A 23,545-nucleotide genomic window follows, 5' to 3' on the forward strand; every position below is an offset into this window, starting at 1 on the left:
GTTTTGGACTTGAACAAGGATTGCCATTCCTCCATCATGTACGGTCTTTAGAGCATCATTTTATTTTCAGGGTACTTACGTCACACTTTACTAAGAACAGATATTGCAAGACCTTGTAGGGCCTGTAATGCATTAGGGCTAAACAGTTGAATTTATACATAAAAGTCCTTAATTTGAATGGTGCAAAAAAAGTTGTTGTATTCCCATAAATGACAGTAGAAAAGGTAGCCAAGCAGCTTTTTTACAGGTCAATGTCATACAAGACTAGTCTGTTTCCACACTTTATTACCCCTAAAATTACAAAATAAAAAGAGAATCCCAGTCAAATAAAAAGCAGAGGTAATGGTGATATCAAAATTATTAACAATATTCTACCTGGAGGCATGCAGCAGCAGCAGCAAAGTAAGGTTAACAAATCAGCACAAGGACACAATATAGGAAACTAAAAATAAACCCAACATCCATAAAAAGGGATATGGCCTGCGGTAATAAACCAGAATCTTCTGCACACACAGACACTGGGTATATAGAAAGAATGGAAAGATAAGCTATTAGTATCTGTGTTAACAGAAAGGAATGCAAAGGTCTTGTGAACATGGATGGTGCTATATTTTACCATCGGGACCTGTGCAGCCATGGAACTAGTGGAGCACAAATCATCTTTGAAAATGTTTACACTTCCATATTATTAATGCCAGACAAGGTAACAGCATTACTGTACATTTAGGAGCATGGGTACTTCTCCCATATGGCCAAACAGTAGGTCCATATGACCAGGGGAGTGACATCTTTCCTTAGTATTTGATAACAGCCTACATATTGTCTTAATGGACATCCAGGAACCCATGCACATCCAGGAATCAAGCAAAGGGATAGTACAGTTGGTCAAAGCTGGTCGAGTATCGACAATACAAATGTGGCTTCTCTGTGCCTATTGCAATTTTTAATCTTTGCGTTGTCAACATAAGTCAAAACAACAGGGTAGGATGAAGCTTATTTGTTGTATAGGGCACCATTCTGCATTAAAGCAGAATCCAGCCTTAACTTCAGTCTTGCACTGTTGTAAATGCATAGAGAAGCTGATGTAGATGTATGGCAAGCAACGTAATAAAAAATGTGTTTGCATGATGATGAGAGGGAAGAAAGAAACCAGGGAAGGCAAACATAAGCAGATTAAACTTCATCTCTAATCCATCTCTGCAGGCAAGTCGGCTTCCTGCAATGATCACCAGACAGTTGTCTATGTTGCATATGGAAAAATTACATAATTGACATAATACATCAATACTCACAGCATCCAGAATTTCAAACTTCTTTTTGGCTTGCAAGACATTGATCTGGAAAAAAAGAAGCAGACATGATTTCATATTGAAGCTTCTAGCAGATAATATCAGAGTATAGTATCACAAAGAAAATCATAACTGCACATATTACTATTAGAGCAGGTGTGCATCACTAAGGTTAGGAAACAATGAACTGATGGGATCATTTTCCACCTATATATAACATCTGGATGTTATGTATGCATGCGTCCTTGTTAGGGTTTTCTTTGGACCAGTATCTCTCAACTAGGGTTCCTCTAGAAGGTGTAATGATTCAGTTTAAATGACACCAATGATCTTTTTGGATATCTGTAAGGGTGGCATTATTTGCATTGGCTAGCACTGTAAGTCATTCTTCCTACTGACCCCCATAATAATATACTGGCAGATGTGGATATAGTATTTATAGCAGGGGTTCCCAGAAGATCCAAAAGTTATTTCAAGAGTTCTCCCATGTTTAAAAGGTTGAAAACAATTCTGTAGAGAGTGCAAGGTAGTTCCTACAAGCTGAAGCTAGGTAGGCAGATCCCAAATCATTCTGGCCATCATTTTATACAAGCCAGGTTGGCTTTAGCTTGTGAACTAGAATAACATGCACTGTGCAGGACTAAAATTGTACTATGATAACTGATGGAAGTACAGGGTACTTATTTAATGTCTCCATAGCACATTTTATGTGCTTTAAACATATTCTAATGTATTTACTTTAAAAAAATCTAACGTGTAATAATAACATGTGCTCAGCAGCCCCAGCAGACTCGGAGATGTCATTCAAAGATCACTCTATAGTATTTTTCAGTTTTTTTCAATCAGCTATAAAAAGGGTATCAAAGCGTGGTTTACCTGGTCCAGCACAGAGAACAAGTGGACATCACTAACGTGCAAAAAGCTATGACGTAGTTAGGAGAACTTTGGTTGTGTTAGAGAAATAATTCATGGAGTGGCCTAATCCCAGAGCAAACATAAAATTGCAAATAAACAACAACAAAAACACTGCAATTAAGCTTTTAAGATGTTTTTGTGCTTTAACTTGCAATGGTTTTAGGGGTGCGTGAGTATCACAGTTTACCATGACAGTGTTCTGACTATATAAAAGACTTATTCTGACAACAGAATGTTATACAAATAATTCACAGGAACAGACACTTTAAAAAGTGCAGTGCATGGTGTAAAGGTAGGTAACTGGTAATGGTTCTTATAAATGAATAACACTCACTTGTAGTACATAGTCTAGGGCGAGGTGTCGGAAGCACTTCCTTGTAATTGTAAGGGTACCCGTAGCTTCTTCTACTTCATGCGGTTTATGGCGAGGGGCCTGAGCATTTTTCACTAGTGCAATGTCCAGATCTTCACGGACTTTATCAAACTGCTTCTTTGACTCCTTAAACTTCCTCACATCTCTGAAATGAACACACAAAGCATGAATAGGCACATTGAGATAAGCATAGCGCAACATTTAGAGTTCAAGGAAAGATTTCCATCTCCAAAAAATTCTGATGTGTTTCTGAAAACAAAAGTCTTACCCTTCATCAGGGCTTGATGAAACAGTGGGAACTGCCCAGCAGTTCCTATTGATAAGTCAGACCTTCCCTTTTGCTTTCATTAAGCCCTGATGAAGGGATTGATCCTATAAAAGCACTGAAAAGAAGGGCTCCCTTACATGTTTCTATTTAGTACATCCCCAGTAACAGCCTTTGAGTCAATTGTCCAATTACTTTTGAGCCCCTGAAATAAAGTGATTGTGTAAAAAAAAAAGGCTTTAGTTCCTCACATTTTTATGCAATCTTTTTGTTCATCCCACTGAATTAAAGCTTAAAGTCTGCAGTTCAACTGCATCTGAGTTGTTTCATTTAAAATTAATTGTAGTAATGTACAGAACCAAAATTAGAAAAACGTTGTCTCTGTCCAAATATTTATGGACCTAACTGTATATTCACTTTTCCATCTTTCATTAAATTGTCTCCCTTCTGCACCAGCTTTTCTCTTGTTGGACATTTTGGGCGTGATTGCTATTTTGTTCATAGCCGCTTTTTCGGAGGTCGGAGTACCTTACCTATCCCAGCCTGTCTTGGTCTATGTGAAGGGAATGGAGCCACTAACTGTGCTAAGGTGGAGGCCGGTGTCTCCCAGTCTGGAAACATTGCTTATTTAGCATCCCTCTGAGATTCCACACCTGGAGCAGCAACCTACTGGCAGTAGGATTGGGACTCTGGCTTAGTTGTGCTTAGTGATGGGTCTCGGCAGGAGTGTGAAGAAGCAACTGGGGTCCTTCTGCCTGCAGCATGGTCAGGCACTTGTATCGACCTCCCTGCTTCTTCCCGGCTTTCTAGGACTGGGTCCTCTTGCCTGCAAATGTCAGGCACTTGGATGGGGCACAGTCACCGCGGGCCACATAGATTGACGGGGCAGATTTGGCCCATGGGTCTTGTGTGTGACACTTGTGCCTTACACAGACCCGGTAGGTTGCAGGGTCCAAATGGTACTCAACTTCCATACCTCCTATACCTCCTTCTTCCAACAGCCAGGTCTCCTCCATCCCCACACTTCCAGTTCTGCAGCCTTAGTAGTACTCATCAGCATTAAACACAACTTAAAGTTTGGATACTCGAATACGCGCCAGAGCTTCATCCTCCAACACCTATATCACTGGTGTATCATGCAGAGACAGAATTTGAAGGATAGAACCAAAGCATGGCAAGAGATGTAGGCATTTCATACCAGAAAAAGCATTGAATCCTAGATTGTAAGCTCTTCTGGGCAAGGTCCCCCCCTCTTCCTGTATCACTGTTTGTATCTGTCTGTCATTTGCAACCCCATTTTAATATACAGCGCTGCGTAATATGTTGGTGCTATATTAATCCTGTTTAATAACAGGAAGAATGCTATTGTAGAGAATGACATGGTTTCTTTAAGAGATCATTTCATCACTATAGGTACGGTCCACAGTCACTGCACTTGCCATTTCTTTATAAATTTACCCTGCTTAAAACATTAATTTAGATCCCAGCTTTACATTTTTCTATTTATAATACTGAAATCAGTTTTGTACCAAACTACAACATGAAGGCCGTCAGCAATCCGCGTGGAATAAGCAGGGCCAATATGTAGCTGCGGATCAGTCTGATCAGAAAGTCGTTCAGGACAGGAAGGAGGAAAAGTAAACATGGAGGATGTCAGGATCCCTTACGTATCCCTCCCCCCATTGCACACAGCTCTTCTGCTTCTGACAGATTCTCACTTAATTACCCGTTGCTATGGAAACTGTCTCTCTCGGCCTGCTAGCGGAGAGGCTGCTCTTGTGGCCTACATACATCGATCGCACTGCTGAACCCGGCCAGTCTGGCTCTGTTCTTCCAGTGAGGTCCAAAGCTCCCTAGTACAATGGCTTTTCCAAATAAACCTAAATCATTATTGTAAAATGTGCCATTTGTGTCACCCTTACTATAAATCATATACAGACTAATGGTTGCTATGGGCAACACAGGTACAATTGTGTATTAGAGCAATGGTAAAGTTTTTTTCAAATCTGCAGCTTTTATGAAAAGAACACCTGATTATTATTATCCAGTATTTATATAGCGCCAACATGTTACGCAGCGTCATGTCACCTGATGATCTGACAAAGAGGGGCTTCCTGTTTCAGGTGACAATGCTCTCTGAGAGCTTCTAAAATGGCTGTACCATTTGTATAGGTTTAGTCCATTGTTGTCACTATAGAGCGACCCCAAAAAATGCCAAGAAGCCATTGTTGGAGTGCATGTAGAAATCAATTGTTTGCAAGGGGTTGCAGGGGATCAGATAGGACAAAAATTGAACTAGTTAGTAGGGTAATTCTCCATTCACTGTACAGTCACAGGGTCCAAGTAGGTCCCTGAGTAGGTCCCTTCTCTACAGAATGAGTAGGTCTCATACATAGTGTAGTTCTCTACATATTTACATTGCAGGTAAGGTTGAAAAAAGACATAAGTCCATCAAGTTCAACCACTAAGGAAGTGTAAAACCCTATAGACATAGTTGATCCAGAGGAAGGCAAAAACAACTCTGGTACAATTAGCTTCAAAAGGAAAAAAATCCTTCCTGATTCCATGAGGCAATCAGATGTTGTCCTTAACATGTCAATCACGGTTATCTTTACTTTAAAACCTTAATTCCATTTATATTCTGTATATATGGTGTTATAGTCCAGTAACATTATAAAAAACAGACTCACTCTTTTACAAAACTATGAAGTTGTTGTCGCACTGACCGCTGAGCCTGATCAAAGAGGATCTGAAAGAAAAAGAAAACACAGAAATGTTACAAAGTATCATCACCTCACAAGATAACAGGACAAAGTACAACTATGCCCTCCCAATAAACATTTTCAGCAGTCCCTAATTATACTTACAGTTTCCTTAATACCTGTGCACTTTTCATGAAAGGTTCATCTAATGCAGCCTGCTGTGATGGGGTGACAACAATGCTGCATTGATTCTGAATTCAGATCATAGTTGCTGCTCGCATGAAGGTTGTGACCGCTTTTGCTACATTGTGACGGGAATATTTTCAGGGGGCGTGGCTATCAAATGTAGATTGTCAATCAAAACCTGACCACACCCAGTAATGCCTACTGCTTCGGCAGCACCACCTCTTACACTGAAACCCTTCAGACTGGAATCTGCAGTGTCTGGGAGGGGGGGTTGAGGAGACACAAATGAAGGGGGTATGGCTCAGTCAAAGAAGGTACCGTATTTATTCGAGTATAACGCGCAAAATTTTATACCAAAAAAAGAAATCAAAGTTTGGGTGCGCGTTATAAACGAGGGCTGGGGTGGCAGTGGCGGCCGGTCCATTGAGGGCGTACGCGAATTGTGAGTTTGCACTGCGCCTTTTCCGGGCTGCAGCCGCTCACTGCACGCGTACGCGACGACGTTTTTTTTTCCTTCGCCCTCGCGTACAGTGAAAGGCTGCAGCCCGGAAAAGGCGCAGTGCAAACTCACAATTCGCGTACGCCCTCAATGGACCGGCCGCCACTGCCACCCCAGCCCTGCCACCCCCGAATTGGGTTTGCCGCTTCATTTCCTCGCCCACACGTTACGGTAAGCATTGCTTTTGTATCCCGTTAATTCAGTGTTTTGCGTACCGTGTTCTTCATATTTTAATTGATATACTGGTACCCGTTAGACAAAATTTTATACCGATGTTTAATCGAAAATTAGGGGTGCGCGTTATACACGAGTGTACGTTATACTCGAATAAATACGGTACTTACTTAGGATGTCATGGCAAGATAAAAACATTCAGTATATATGTTTTAAATGAATCCATATTCCTCATGTTTTGCCCTTCAAAAACCAGTGCATGTACAAAAAAAAAAAAGTTGTTGATCTGACAGTATTTCATTAAAGCTCCTAATGTCTTGTGCACTTCATCACTTAAGCCAGGGGTGTCCCAACTTTTTACAAAAATGGCCAGATTTGATGAGGTGAAAATGTGTGGGGGCCCACTATAATGATGCAGGGGATTCCCTGTGCACACATGGGGGGACTCCTGTCCTGCCGATTATGCCTGCCAAGTAGCAGGCCGATCATTGCACAGGGGTTGATCAACTTTAATGAAATATAAAAGTGCTTTTTTGTATGTGTGTATTTTATACTGTGGTCGCTCAACAGTGCTGCCGCATATTATTGATTTTATGACAGAGGCAGGCCGGTGAAAATCTAAACACGGGCCGCAATTGGCCCCCGGGCCGGACTTTGGACATGCCTGGGAGAAGGTGTTCTGTAGACCAGCAAGGGGGACAGGCCCGACAACATTGTTCAGGATTTCACTGCAGCAGAAGCAGTGTTGTCAGCTTACTAAAGGAACTTTACCTGGCTTTCATGCAGATCAACTGGTATTGTTCTGTACTTTTTAGGAGAAAAAAATGTACTGAAGTGTTTTCTTTATTCTACCCCAAGTAGATAACAGAGATCATTCCAGGTGAAAGAAAAGGTTTTAAATATGCAGAAAAATACCAATATCAAACCTGTGCAATATTTACCAAAAATTAAAATGTTGACAAGAAAGGTACAGCGTGATAAAGTACGGAACGCTCTTAAAGTCTGTGAAATTAATCTTATGTCAGATATAGGTGTCAGCAGTTTATGACATTCTGATAGATTAACACTAGAGGGCGATATAATCACACACTGGAATGAACAGAGCCACAGAAAAAACTATGAATTGTAAAAACTGAAGTAACTAAGAGTCATCATTCCAAAGAAGAGCAGAATAAAGAAATCACCTAACAAACCCTTAAAAAAATCCTTGAGGAAGAACAAAAAAAAAAAAATCACGTAACAACCCCTGAAAAAATCCCTAGCTCGGGCAGACCATCCTCTGATCTCCACTCATGCAGTTCTTTCATTCCAGATAATTGAATTCATTCAAGGTAAAACATGTGGGGGTTCCTTTTGACAATTTTACCATTTATAGTAATAAAGTATTTAAAATACAATATCTTAAAAGTATGTGTTATGTACTGTGGCATGGTGGGTGTCAGAGCAATCCATTTTTGTGCACCAAGGCACTGCAAATTCTGTTCTACGCACCTAGGGAACACTAACCAGGTCACATGTTGTTCCCCTAGGTCCACCAAGCTCTCTTGATGTTTGCCAATAGGGACCTGTAGCTGGCTGGGGGATTCTGTGGTTGCAATCAAATTGCAGGACCTCTTTATTTTTAAATCCATGGAAAAATCTGAAAATATACATCCTTTTTAAAAGGTGGATCCCCTTTAAATTGTGCAGAGTAGGTTTGGTTAAAGTTGTTTAAAATAAACAAACATGTTTTGTTGAGTCTCACAGCTAAGGGGTGGCCATTGTGTGCTGTGACAAATGCAATAACAGCTTTTAGAAACCTTTCCAAAAAAAACACACAGCCCACCGACAGATGAAGTATCTGAATATAAATAACAGCACCAAAGCAATCTGTTGGGAGCCCGGTATCTCTGCCTTCAATGTTAACAGTGGGATTTTATTTCAGGCTTTTTTATTTTCAGACATTGCTCTTACCTACTGAGCCACAGTTGTAACAACTCATCAATGTTGCACTGCTGTTTGTGGCTCAGTGTGCAAAAGCCCCAAGCAATGTGTTGAGTTTGGGACTTGTCAGGGTAGCACACTGTGAGAACCTTGCTGCAACTAGAGCCCTCTTGTGGCAGTAATAAATGTAAATCTTTTCTGAGCTCAATGCAAACCTAAAGTTCAATGCGGTCAGTGTGAGGTTTGTTGATCATTCCCGTTCATTAATTTTTTGCATTGATTGAACACACCTGCTGATAAAGTGGTCCCAATTATTGCCCTTCCCTTTCTAAATCTGTGTTGCTGTACAAGGGATTAGAAGAAGCTGAAATCAAATTCAGCACTAAGAAAAAAAAATGTAAATGGTGTTTCTTTTTAATGTCTGCCTGAAGTTTAGCTGTTAGGACAATAACACATTTGCCCGGAGTCCTTTTTAGATGTGTGTCACATCATCATCCTCCCTGCCTCGCTGTCAGTGTGACACGTTGCCTGCGCTCACATGGGCCCGTCTTTTCCCAACTACAAAGACATGCATATGCAAACAAAGCAAGATGCCAGATCCGTCAGATGCTTTGCATTTTGAACAGTCTGTGTTGACTCATTACCGATTCATCCTCCATAAGAAAGTCCAGGGACAGATATAGGCAGGCATAACCAGCAGCAACAAGAATCTCCATTCTGGGTACTTTAAGGAGAAGATACCTTCAAAATTTGACTTTGACAGCTTTTTGAGCCCTCAAAAAACAAAAAAGAAACCAAAAGGATTGTGTCAGTTGCCTAAATTTTCTATGATTATTCGTGCACCTTAAAGGGATTTTCCACTTCAATGTAAATTCAGACTGCTTCACATTCTAACAATTAGCCTCTATGACTAATTTGTTTCAGAAATTCGGCTGACTATAGAAACACAATGTGTTTGATGTTCTACTGGGGAAAAGAAAGTAAGACGTACCAGTATCAAGCCGCACTGCGCAAATCTGTGATGCTTTAACAACTTTTTTAAGAATTGGACTACACAGAATGTCTGTCACTGACGCGTTTCCAGCCTATAGATCATGTCTGAAGATTCTCATTGTATATCTAGTAGCAGTTGGTCACTTTCAACTAGACTTCTTCTTGTAATATTGAAGATATGTAGAATTTCAAGTCACTTTTTTCAGTTCCAAGTGGACGGAAGCACTGCATAGGATCTCTGGCGCATTTCATAGCCCAAGGTCCATGTCTGTGAATTAGTTGTTAGTCACGTACAACTGGACTTCTTGTATTATTGAAGATGGTTCATGGCTTTCCAAGCCACGTCATTGGCAAGTGGTCGAAAGCACTGCATGTCTGCCTCTGACGCATTTCCAGTCTATGGATAATGTCTGTTAGGGTCTCATTTATTCAGGTCACTATAAAGCTAGTAGTAGTTTCTCACATTCTACTGGACTTGTTCTTGTGATAAAGACAGTTCATGGCTTCCCAAGCCACTGGTCTGTGAAGGTCTATGGGGCTTGGAACAAGCTTCGTCTTGGCAGCTGGTTGTGCAGGGTTGGCCGATGCAGCATTGTCAGCAGGAGATTTCAGGAGATGTTAAGGGTAAAAAAATGATTGGTTGTTGGTAACATTGACTGAGCAAATTCGTTCTTTAAACATATTGGTAAATAATCCTATTTAAAGGTCATCTCCATGTACACAGTTTAAGTAGCAATACTGATTTGAATTGATTTATGTTGAAAGACTTAAGGAAGCCAAAGGTGTGACACTTACATAACTGTTCTAAACACAGATCATGGCATAAATATCCACAAACTTACTCCAGCCATATCTGCATATTTATTATCTGTGGAGACACTTACCAATGTCTTCAGTATGGAAAGTGAAGAAAATTCCAAATATTGCAGATTGTCACAGGACAAAGGCAAACATTATAAAATGGGAAAACCTGTCCAAGTGACAACTGACTAATGGGAAGATCCAGAGCTTTCCTTTTCCTGTTGTGTCTCAGGACTGTTCAATTGTGAACAGGAAGTAAAAAGATTTTTTTCCTCAATGGGACACAAACATTTTTGTCCCCATTCTTCACCTAAAAAATAAAAGGTTTAGGCTACATACAATTTATTCAGACCAACTCTTGTTAATAAATGAGCCTTTAGAGTAATCTTTTAGGGCTTCCATTTTTTGTCTCCCTGTAAAAGCGCTATACATTGCCTGGCAGCTGCACTACAGCTATGTACAGATGCTGTACATAGCACTATTTAGAAGTTTAGAGAACCAGGTGGATAAGCAAGTGGCACCCGACTGTGTCCTCTCCCATAGGAAATGACTGTGGTCATCCTGGTTGCTCATTTTGCAATCCGCCAATGGGGGGACTGCTTTACACATACTATATTTTTGCCTGAGATGAACATTAATATATGCAAATAACTAATGTGTGACTAATTTCTAACTCTATGATCTGCAACAGGTAGGCAGGTCAGAGACCTCTAAATGTTCACACTTGTCCTGGGTCAGAAAACCAAAATATGAAAGTCAAGGGATCACCAAACAAAGGGAATTCAGAAAAAGTATTTAGCATGTCAGCCTCCATCTTTCTCCTATTTTTTTTTTTTTTTAATCCCACTAATTGTGATCCTCTGCAAAAATTGAATGTGAAAAACACACCACAAAAACCGTGCACTGGGGTGCCATTGTGATCCCTCCTCTAAAGGGGTAGGGCCACACAGATTTCCCAGACCCCCCGGGGCGTTATGCTCCTGACAGGGGCTGGGTACTAAGACCACCCAGCCGAAACCAGGTCGGTCTACTGGACTGTCTGACCGAAATCAGACAGGTTCCGTTCCCTACAGGCAGACCAAACCCACCCACCAGATACTAGGCTGGGAGCTCTCCGGAAGAGAGACCACACGGCCAGAGCACTTCCCAGACTCCGGGCTAGCCCACAATGGAAGCAGCAACCTCCATCGCCAGTGGAACACAACAGCACACCAGTGACAAGTGACAAATCATAAAAACACATAGAAATAAGTGCTCAGTCATATTAGCAGCAAAAATAGTCATACAGAAGGTTAAATCGATTCATTATGTGGGTGTGAGACTGTGCTTGTAATGACAACTAAACTAATTTATGGTGAGCAACAAATGACGAGGTCAGTGATGAACAGATTTCGGAGTCATGTCAGAGGAATGCTGCATGTAGAACTTTCATTTTACTGCAGGCAGCTGGAAATAACACAATTATACAATCGCATTATCTGCATGTCCTGTACAGTAAAAAAACAGTGCACAAAGAAATCGTGATTTTAGTCATCACAGCTCAATGCCAGGACTCCATACTGTCAGGTTGATACAGGCTAAAAAGCATTTCCATCTTAGGCAGCTTCTATGGAAAGAATGTACACAGTATGTCATAAAGCAATGACGCCTTCTCTGGGAGGAGTTGTATAACCTACATACAATAACATTTAGCTGCTCCAGCTAATGGATATCAGAAGCACATAGAAGGATATAGAATGGAGAATAGAATGGAGACAGTCAATTGCAAGGCTCCTGTACAGTCTAACTTTCACTTGAGATCTCTGATTTTCTATATAACGCTTATCTGTCACTTCCACTACTGCCCCAGGTCACCATAAAATATAGGTGTAAAACGAAAATAAAAGGCATATGGTTTGCTGAAGCACAATCACCATATCGCTGAGTTTTTTTTTTTATCAAATACTTTGTTGCATTTACCTTTACACTTTCCTTGTATGATTTATATTATTGGCCAAAGCTTAGGAACCTAAAGGCCCACTTGAATGCATCCCTGATGCTAGGGCTATGATAATAGGGTAAAAGGCGCCAGGCAGGTTTGTTCAATGCTAATCAAAGTTTGAATGAACGAAGGAACGGGAACTGCGGTGTGCAGCTCATTCCTGAATCTAGGACCAAATCATCTCAAGGCCTCGGGGACCATGACACCTTAATATTGTGACATGCCAATTATGTATTTAATAAGTCCTAAAGACACAACATTTCTGATCCACAGATCAGCAGTCTCTTGTGGTTGTAAGCAGTCAGCAGATCAAAAGTCTTTGGTTATTGTAAGGGCAACACTTTTTCCTGACTTTATTTTAATGGATTAGATATACCAGTTGACCGTCAGCGTGGATAACACCGTGTTTCATGCCTAGCTTTGTCTAGGTTCTTCCCCCACCTACCACTGTCAGCACTTATGCATTAATCAAACCTTCAGAAACAGGAGGAGGAAAGACCCCTTCTTGTAAAAAGCAATGAGCAGAGATAAGGAAAAGCTCACTGGATGCTTTACTTCATATCTAAATGTTTCCTGTGTGGCAGTCCCTCTCCAGGCATCTCCCATACTCCTCCCTACTGTCTTCAGCTAAACCCTTTACATGAAGTCATCAGGAAATGAGAGGGGATTTGCTGGGTGACCTTCCATTGCCTCCCACCTCCCGCCTGGTATCAGTCCTGCTCTTGACGCACATGCAGGAGGCTCAGGGCTCTTGGCAATGTAGCTTCTGCTATTTTGAGGATGGAAGAGAGATTATGGTAAGCAAACTGCTAAATCCGTTTATTTCCCTTTTCCTTTAAAACCAGAAGGAAACCGGCTCTTCTGTATTAGTCTGCAGTTTAAAGGTGATAATATTGGCAAATGAACAATAAAGCTTTATCATTAGGTACATATTAAAAAAAAATGTCAAATATTCATTTAATAAAATAAAATCGGTCAATGTATTTTCAAATACAAAGTGCCTAAATTTGTTCCGATATCAGAGTACTGCAATTCCTTATAAAACAGAACACTAGAAAAGAAAGCTTTAGCAGAATCAGCCGTTAAGGCTTTGCTGTAGTCCACACTTTGTCTTCCTACTAAAAGACTGAAAAAGGGACAAGGCAGCACAGTGGCTCAGTGGTTAGCACTCTGCCTTTTGAGGCGCTAGGTCCCAGGTTCAAATCTCGGCCAGGACACTATCTTCTAGGGGTTTGCAGGTTTTCCCCATGTTTGCATCACCTTCCTGTTGGCTCCTCTGCACGCCAACAACCTCATGGGATAGAGAGACTGTTCACATCTGGGACCTCACACACAGATCCCTAATCTTTCTTATTAGGACTTATATTAGACCTGCTACAGTACTGTTCCTGTTGCTGGGGAGATATCACCTTTACCTAAAACCTTTTTTGGAGGTAATTAACCCTCCTGACCTCTGCAGTAAGCACTGTAAACCATACTACAAGACCATATGCAAGTACTATAAGTGTCAAACACATGTTGTCAAACTGGTACCCCTGAGGAAGCCAGATAGAGCAAAATGCGTAGGGCGAAATGCGTCAGGTACAACAATCAACATGAATTTATGATTGGAGGCTTTAAATCTGTATTGCAAGTAAAATATATATGACTGGCTAGATGCTGCATGTCTAGTGGCCTCTAGGGCCAATGTGATACTTTGTAGACCACAAGAAGCCATTGTGGTCCAGCTTGAATCTGTTACATCTTATGTTATATTCTGTGCCACCTAGGGCCAAAGTGATAATGTTTAGACCACAAGAAGCTATTGTGGCCTATTCTGAACCTGTTATGTTCTGTATTACTATTACTTAATAAATATATATAATACACTTTTTGTGCCGAAAATCCTGCTTTTTTTCTCTTCTCCTTTATTTGATACCTTGGCTCAGCTACCTCCTATATTATAAAAAACATGCAGTTAGGTTAATTGGCTTCCTCCCAAAAAATGACTATAGACTGTATTAGGGACAGCTAGTGACATGACTATGGACTTTGTAAAGTGCTGCATAATATGTCAGCGCTATACAAATACTGTGTAGTAATAATAATGGCAACTTTATGTATTATAGTAATATCCAGACGTCAAAGGATGCTGAAAGGTTTAGAATTCAATATAGTTTTGGTACAATTACACTTCTAATGTGTCCTCCCCTCTTTGCAAGCCTTAAAATATCCTGCTGGATAGCACAGGAGATTTTTTAGCTCTCAAGGGGGCACAGGACATTGGAAGTGTAACTGTACAAAAAATAGTTTGTATACTAAACCTTCCAGCTTCACCCCACATCTGGACATTATATTACAGTGGTCAATTAACAATACAAAACGACTACCTTCAAACCCCTGCATTTTCATGCAATGGACATGTGATTTAGACACGTTTTTCATGCAACTGACATAGATTACCATTCATTCCTATGACAAGTAGATTTTTCTGCAAACTGCAGCAAGCGGAACACCAAAAGACAAAAGTGTGAATGTAGCTCAAAAGGTTAAACAACCACTGAACAGTACTTGTGCTGATCACTGGACAAGGCCATAATAGCATTATATTACAAACCATACAGATGTATAATAACTTCCCAGCATGACCTGACCACTGCCATAAGCAGATTTCCTTCTTGGTGCTTTTCGAACTGGAGTTTTAGAGAATTTTTTTTGTATTTCCCCAAAAATGTATACTTCCTTAAGGTGTCATATATACAAATAATGAAAGCTTAGTAAAGCAATTGAATGTAGTATGTGACTTATGAATTCTATTCAATTTGATCATTTTATTGACTGATTCATACACGTGTGGTCACCTTTACTAGGTGCCTATGTAGAATTTATATAATATGTTGCTTAATGAAGCTATTCTGGCCCCTTAAATGCCAGTATTTATAGGTGCTAATGCATTTGCATAGCTGTCTGCCTTAAACTCTCCATAATCACCCACACAGCAAGCTTAATTTTCTAAAAGATCATCCTTTGCAGATCCAATCCATAAGACTTATCTCAGCGCAGCTCTTTGTCCCCCTTAAAACTGTCACTTGTCTGATTCAGAGTGAAAAACTGGAAAGAGATGACATGGTTCTCTCTCATTTCCTGGGCTGCGAATTCTGCAACATCTGGCACCCCCTCACTGAGAGATTATGCAACACCCAGTCGGGCGAGCAGATGTGCTCTGCAATCTCTGGAATAATCCTGTCTCAACAGGCAAATGAGATGAGTGCTTTAAATACACACAGCAAACCATTCAACTTGCCCGATTCACCTCGGTCACAATTAAGAAAAATCTAAAAAAACTCAAATGCCAGGGAAAGGTCATTTTAGCTATTACTGCACTACAACCCTCAGGGAACGCTGCAAATTAATATAGTAAGCAGCAGAGTGATGGATGTGACAACAAAATTATTTTATTTCATGCACAGGTTTCACGCAGCAAAAAGACTCATTAGAAAGATGTATAAGAATGTTTGTTACATGGCATTTCAAGTGATATACTATTTTAGGCAATAGTCCCACCACACTATGACACATTGTAAAACATAGATATGAAGTATACATTGCATGAGAGGTGATAAATAAGGCCTAAAAAAAATTCTGATCAAGCAAAGGTCATCCAAGTGTTTACATATTCTTAACAAGCTGTGAGTTTTAAAACAAGCCCATACTGAACTCTGTAGCAGCAGGCAATGTGGAGTAATTCATCTTCAAATTACATAGCAAAAGCACTGAAGTAGTCACAGTTGCCTGAGTTGCCGGACACTTCCTCCTCCTCCCAGTGAGTGATAAAGGAGCAAGATTAGCTAGTGTTAAGTTTTACAGTAGGTCTGTAATCCTAAAACAAAAGTAGATTTCAGCCACCTTCTGTATGACTGCTGTGCACAAATGTTCTGAATAACAGTCACCATATAACCCTAGACTGATGACAGTTTTCCAAGTAAACATCAAATTTACCAGAACTACAACTCCTGTCATTTACACAACAGCCAAGAAGGTTTTAGAAATGGGATATTCTTACCATGTGATAGTTAACCATTTCCTGCAGGCTATCTCCAAATTTGACCAGACACTCCTAAAGAAAATAGAAAAAAGGAACAGATAAGTTGCACACAATATTTTAGTGTAGGGTACAATGATGATTGGTTAGGTCACAATAGACCTTAGATTAGAATTTCTCAAACTTTGTAACGGGGGGAACCCTTGAAAAAACAATCTGGTCTGCAGGGAACCCCTCCTATAATCACCCTCTAACCATTGGGAAGAAGGTCATTCCAACAGATAGCCAAAAACAATCATTAGGGTCACTTAAACTGACCTCAGAGGCACAAATAGCTCATAGTTCAAGGCACCCCTAGTAGCCCCTGAAGGAACCCTAGGGTTCAATAGGACCCTGATTGGGAAACATGGACTTGGATGGTGGGAATATATGGCAGCACCATACAAACATTGAATTATCCACCAGGTAGCAGCTATAGGGTGCCTTTTGAGTCTAAGATTTGACAATAGCTATATATCAAGGCAGTAAGACACCATCTATGCATTGGATTTCTTCCTTGGTCTCAGTAACACAAAAACTTACCGAGATCATCTCATCTTTCTTGCACTGTTGGGCCAGGTCTCGGATGCCGCTCACAAAGTGCTTGTTCGTGGTAAGGTAGGCTTTCCCAGCTTCTAACATCCCGCTGCATAGTTTCACCAACTGACAATAGAAAGACACAGATAGAGGTAGTTATTACCTGGTAATAATAAGAAGACTGTTGAACTATCAGTCGTCACCTTAGGCTGGTAGACATAAAGTGATTGCTGTGGCCGGAGTCCAGATCGGCTGCTTCCTATATACACCTCAAAAAACAAAGGAAGTGAAGGGATGGCAGAGAGACGATGTAAACACACATGGAGTGAGGATGAGAACAAAAATGTACGAGTCAGCACAGCTGGCAATAAACCACAACTGGGACTAGTTGTAGATCAGTTAACTCATTCAATGCCTGGTAAGCTTTTTTGAAGTTGATCTTATCCTTGAATGTATCTCCCTATGGAAATACAGACACAGGGTCACAACCTACAGAATCACCCCACAGCCATAGCTATGTTTCTCCTATTATTTATATAGTTTCAAATCAAATTTGTTCTGCATCTTTTCAGTTAGGACACTCCTCATTGCGCACACAACCTTAATGCCTGGAACCAGCGCCCTTGCTTAGCCCCTCCAGCAGCCTTGGACCCTCAAAATTTACCATTGACCATCAACATTTGTTATGAGATTATTAAAGGATGAATATGCTTAGGATTTGTATTTTAATGTCCTCTAAGAAGTCCTCTAACAGTCAAGGCTACAATAATGACCTTCAATCCAGGCAGTACTCTTTTTCCACAAGATATTATTTTGGGTTGAATGATGCTAAGTGGAAGACAAAAGACAGACTCACCCCTGCATTACTAGTGAGCTCTGTAGTAACTGTATAATGGTACAGAGAGTAGTGCTAATCCAAACACAAAGACTGCCCCAAGCTGGGTAACGATGGAGGGGTAAAGGAAGTTGGAGGTTAGCACACTGGCCTCGGCAGTGCTAGGTCCCAGGTTTGAATCCAAGCCAGGACTTTATCTGCATGGAGTTTGCGTTCTACCCGTGTTTGCGTGGATTACCTCTGGATACTCCGGTTTCCTCCCACATTCCTAAAACATGCAGTTAAGTTAATTGGCTTCCCTCTAAAATTGCCCTTAGACTGTATTAATGACAAATGACTATGGTAGGAACATTAGATTTTGAACCCCTTTGAGGGGCAGCTAGTGACACGACGATGGACTTTGTAAAGCGCTGCGTAATAGGTGGCCGTTATATAAATGTGTAATAATAAAGATATACTATAAAGCACTTATAATCATACTTTTTATGTACTGAAATGCTTATTAGATTTACTATGCCTGTAAAGGGATAGGGAATATTTATTTCCTTTTCTTTATTTAGGGAGGGCCCCAGCCCTTCCAACTTCACCACTGAAGTATAAAAACTGAAGGGGAAGCCCACAGCCTCCTGGGATACATATGTCACAGATCCCAGCAGGCTGTGGGCTGCTCCTTATGTGCATGTCAAAGATCAGGCATGCATCATAAAGGGATTTCCTGGAATGGGAAAAAAAAGTGCCAATCTCACAGTGCCAATGCATGCACAGCGAGATCAGCACTTTTTTTATATTTTCAGGGTGGCACATAACCCAATCTTGAAGAAACTTCCTGCTGTTACGTCTGCACCGGAAAAAAGAAAGAAGCTAGGATGGTGAGGACTACTGGACACTGTTTGCAGAGGAATCAATGGCTTTACACCTGTAAAGGTAAGGTATTTTTGTTTTGCATGGCAGATGACCCAATAACCAGATAATCCTAATGTAGTTATGGCCTGTCTTTAACAATCTGTTACACTGCCTCTTCTCCTGTTAGCATGCTTCTTGCACTATAGCACAACTACTTGGCTACTTGTGCTGCTTCTCTATACCCAATCTGTGCTCTGCTATACAGAATGTATAGAAGTTGGTTCCATGTACTGTTTGTGTTTTTAAGTCTGTGTTTATGAATACAGAACTCCAATAATTTGTGCTTGTCTGTCTGGTGCTTTAAAATAATGCCTTGCTTTCTAATTAGACCAGAGTCCTTCTTTAACATTTCTTTCGTGCAGGAATTTTGCTTCCCATACGGACTCCAACAGCCTCATGGCTTTTATTTAGACGTCTGCTTGTCAGATCCAGTAAATGAGGGAGTCTCATGTGCAGACGTGGGAACGGTTTCCTTCTCATCTGGTGTCCAGACGGGTAGCAGGTTGCTCCAGATCTGTAATACGTGGAGATATGGCTGTGTGGGGATGCATACAACTGGAGAATGCTCCCTCAGCACAAATCTCTGACATGCTCTACAGCTCTCTGGAAAACACTTTCAGGAATGTTTCCAGCTCAATGGCTGCAGATGTTGTGTCCTGGCTGTCTGTCAGTGCTAACAGTGTGTCTGCATTAGGGATGTAGAGCGCAGCGATGAGGTCACCTACTCTTGTGCTAGGAGACGCAGGACAGGGGCTACAAGGGCAGCCAAGCTGCGTGTGACAATAGTGACCTTGATGTGCTGAGTACACACAATGTATCCCTCACCTTGTCAAGTTTGGCTTCAATTTCCACCACATCTGTTTCCACCTCATCTATTGCTGCCCTGGAAAGAAAAGCAGAAGAAAAAAAAGTTAATATCTTTAGTAGTACACAATGTAATTTTAAAGACATATTATTTACAGATCCATTGGCCTATTTACCATGAGGGGGTCTGCTGCCTGGAACAGAGCCAACCTAAAGAGGAACTGTGCTGCAAAGGCTTACTTTTAAAACAAGTTGCTCAGCTGAAATTGGTACTATTTTTACAAATAATGCCATTTTTCCAGTTTGCTCTATTTGTAGGTATTGATTAGCTAAAAAGTTTGCCATACTTCAGCCTGATCCCCATGGTTGTACATTGGACAATGAATATCTTACTTGCTAAGGGTTCCTCCTAGAAATACAGGAGGGTTCTGAACTTCCAGCAAGCACCAACAGGACCTTCTTGTTGGTAAAAAAAAGTCTGACTATAAAAACACAGTGGTGTCCATAGAAAATCATAGCGTGGCACCACAATACCAAATTTCACCAACAGGTGGTGCTGTGAATAAAATATCAAAGCAGTGGTTCAAATAAGGAGAAGCAGCTGTATGAGTATCAGAACCCCCTGAACTGCAGAGAAACAGATAATTTCTGTTTTTCAGGAAATTCCCTATTGTTTTGCTCCATCACAGGCAAAGTCCAATAAAAACAAAGTCCAATCAGGCTAGTGCTTCCCAATGCGTTGTTGTGAACAAGCTAATCATCAGCTTTCCCCACTTTCCTTGCCGACAAGGACCACCACAAACCATTATTCACAAATACCTGTGTAGTATGGTCTAGCTAATATATTCAAATACTGTTCATATAGACTGGATGAGAACTAGCAAAGAGCGTACATGATGTGTGTGGAGTGGGACTGAACTTCTCAGTCCTGTCCAACTAGTTCCATTGCTTAATGTAATCAACAACTCCTCCAGCAAAATCCTTACTTCACTCTTAATGACAGCCGCAGCATCCTCCCCCTCATTGTTTCATCATTTGGACCAATATCTTTTCCAGCATGGACCTCCATATAGACCAAAATGGCACTGTAGATGCTACAAGTATGGCCCCACTGAAGTCTATGGGCAGTCACTGCACAGGCTAGCGAAATTAGCCCAGATAATGCCAGCACAACAGCTGTCAGCAAACTCTGAACCCTTTTTTACATGGAGGAACCCTAGGGTACCACAGAACCCTGGTTGAGAAACACTGATCTGGGTGTAGGGTTCTTTGTTTGTTAAAAGTTAGGATGGGTGGACTATAGAGTCAAAATAGTCTTAAAAAGTAAACTTTTTGATTAGAAATACAAGGGCTGCCATTGTTTGTAATACTTTGAGGCAAGAGAAGCACCATGACAGTCAAGCCAACAAGATTTCCTAAAAGGGGGTCAGGAATAATAATACAACAGTTTGTTCTGGGGAAAAGTTTTCTTCATTCTCTTGGCTATGAGATTTACCATGCACGTGCCAGAAGTGTGCCAGGAGATAATTCAACACATTTAATCCCTACCCGAGCCCTCTGTAAGTGTTTAATTCACCATTAATAATCTCTCCACCCTCGGAATGGCTCTTCACAGTAAATCTCCCCTCACTGGGGGACAAAGAGATGATAGACAGACTCGTTTAGTTTCTGGTTCTAGAAAGGCTCGCCTGCTCAGCAGTCCAAAAGCTCAATCATGCCAAGCATTCGACTCCCATCCTGCTGACTCAGACAAAGGACCGATTCCCCTGGCTTTGTGATGACAACAAAGACACACTTTGAAACCAGAAAGAACTCAATGCAGGAGAACAGTGGAAGCAAGCTTCTCTGGTGGAGATGGCCTATCATTAAATGCATTAATCACACTGAGGCAAATTCATTCAAAAGAGTGAGATTCGGTTTGTAGCTTCTAACTCTGAAATTTCAGTACCATCCTTTACTATACAGGACTCCTTCAGTCAAAATAAAAGTAGACTTAATGGCATGTTTGCTGCAACAATGCCTTTCCGGTGAGGCCACATTTACACCAGTTGTGGGGACTCAATGCGTATGTGCTAACATGCGTTGCATTAACATAACCCATTATAATTAGGCTTCCAATGCACCATTGTGGATATATATTAAAAAAAATATGCTCTTTTAGAAAAGCTTTGAACCACAATGTGCATTACGCGTGTTGTGTTGCATTGTGCTCTACTCTAAAATACATTATACATCACAATCAATGGCAACGTACCCCACATAGAGCAAAAGCATTGCCAAAACACAAAAATGTGAACTATTCCTAAAAGTTCCAAATAAGTTTGAGGGTAAGGCTGCCCATTACCCATCATTAGAGAAAGGTGACATTGCTTGCTGATAATGCTAGTTGCTGGTTGTGTTCTCCTCCTAATGCATCTGAGAAAGTTCGATCAAGCAACAGTCATGTGAGGTCTGTGGGCACCATCATGTATGAGAACCAAAGAAGGATTCTCCACTGAACAGAACTGCTGTATAATTGATAGTTCCACAGAAGCTGTGTGATTGATTAATCCACAGAAGCAGGACATTGATCGTCAAAGGTCTGAACAAATGTCTAAATTTGGTTGCATGCCTGCTCCCAAGACCACACAAAGAGCAATGACAACGGCAACACACAGCAACCAGTATGGAACAGTTAGCCATGACTATGAGAATGGCTGGTGCACTCCTTGCACATATAAGCCAGGATATCCCATCTTCTTGGGGTCATCAACACCATCACAAGTCAACCTACTGATTACTATGTTATAGCTGGTATGGTGGTATGGCCTTCAGGATTTCCCCAGTGAGACCCTACCACAAAATAAAAGCTTGGACTTCCCTATGGATGGGGTAGGTGGTGGTGGTTGATGGTGGGGTGATCTTTTTTTTTTTTTAAGTCTACTTCTATAGAAAAAAATGGCCTACAAGTGTATCTTCTGGGAAATAAAGGTATTAAAGAGATGTAAAATAAAAAACAAGGATGTACACAATGACACAACTTTTTCACTGACTTTTCTAGTGTTTTAAAGTCATTTCAGACAATACCCTGACACCAGGCCAAACTTTTAGAAGCCACTGACAGACGGATGGTAACTTTCCTGTTTCCCCTACAAATGCTTGCAGCTATTCTTGCCAGTGGGTATATTTATGCTTTTCCCATTCCGGCTGACAGCAACAATCCTGTCACAATAGTGTCTGTTCCTCGGTTATAAGTATGCATTTCCTGGTGCTAATTTCCCTAAACTATTCAGGTGCGCAATGCACAAAGCTATCTACAGAAACGTTCTTGTCATCACCACCAACCAATCAAATTTCTTCCTGCATGAGACAACCGTAACAGGAATCTGAAAGGTTACTGTGGGCAACTGACTAACAATTAGAACTTTCTGGTTATGTTTGCTATAGCATCCAAAGTAGGGCCTTATTTCACTCCTATACACCATACTGGTTGTTATGGACTGTTGCTATAGATCCATAAGGGGGAAATAAAATTATAGATGGCCAAGATCTTTCAAACATGTATATATTTATATTTAATCACAGCAGCACCCACTTGCTGAATTTAACTTATTCTTTCTGATTTATTTTTGAGCATTTATAGAAATGTTCCCATCGTATCTATGGCAACCATAATTCATTGGTGATAGTTTCCACTTCATATGGTAAATATCCTGGGTTTATCACATATAGTTTCTCTGTTTTACTAAATAAAGTGGAGTAGAGGACCTGCCTAAACAATCCACCCAAATTATTTTAAATCAACGCAAGGGGCAATCTTTCCGCTGACCACCAATGTGAGGGGAAATCTTTCCGCTGACCACCAATGTGAGGGGAAATCTTTCCGCTGACCACCAATTTGAGGGGTAATCTTTCCGATGACCATCAACAAGAGGGCATTCCTTCCAATGAGCATCAACACGAGGGGCATTCCTTCCAACGAGCATCAACACGAGGGGCATTCCTTCCAATGACCACCAACTCAAGGGGCATTCTTTCCAAAGACTACCAGCACGAGGGGCATTCTTTCCAAAGACTACCAACACGAGGAGCATTCTTTCCAAAGACTACCAACACGAGGAGCATTCTTTCCAAAGACTACCAACACGAGGGGCATTCTTCCCAAAGACTACCAACATGAGGCACATTCTTTCCAATGACAACCAACATGAGGTGCATTCTTTCCAATGACCACGAACACGCGGGGCATTCTTTCCAATGACCACTAACACAAGGGGCATTCTTTCCAATGACCACTAACACGAGGGGCATTCTTTCCAATGACCA

General features: G+C 41.0%; 1 protein-coding gene across 1 annotated transcript in view; it reads right to left on the bottom strand.

The window, feature by feature from the left end:
• The window catches only part of ACAP3 (ArfGAP with coiled-coil, ankyrin repeat and PH domains 3), a 115,233-nt gene that overhangs the window by 32,006 nt on the left and 59,682 nt on the right, over positions 1–23,545 (bottom strand). The window contains exons 2-7 of the mRNA XM_072426642.1: positions 19,262–19,319; positions 16,705–16,824; positions 16,144–16,197; positions 5,533–5,591; positions 2,539–2,722; positions 1,293–1,337 (exon numbers count right to left, since the gene is read on the bottom strand). Coding sequence (XP_072282743.1) covers positions 1,293–1,337; positions 2,539–2,722; positions 5,533–5,591; positions 16,144–16,197; positions 16,705–16,824; positions 19,262–19,319 — 520 coding nt within the window. The remainder of the gene's footprint in view (positions 1–1,292; positions 1,338–2,538; positions 2,723–5,532; positions 5,592–16,143; positions 16,198–16,704; positions 16,825–19,261; positions 19,320–23,545) is intronic.

The sequence above is a fragment of the Pyxicephalus adspersus genome, chromosome 11, assembly GCF_032062135.1.
Source record: "Pyxicephalus adspersus chromosome 11, UCB_Pads_2.0, whole genome shotgun sequence".
NCBI lineage: Eukaryota > Metazoa > Chordata > Amphibia > Anura > Pyxicephalidae > Pyxicephalus > Pyxicephalus adspersus.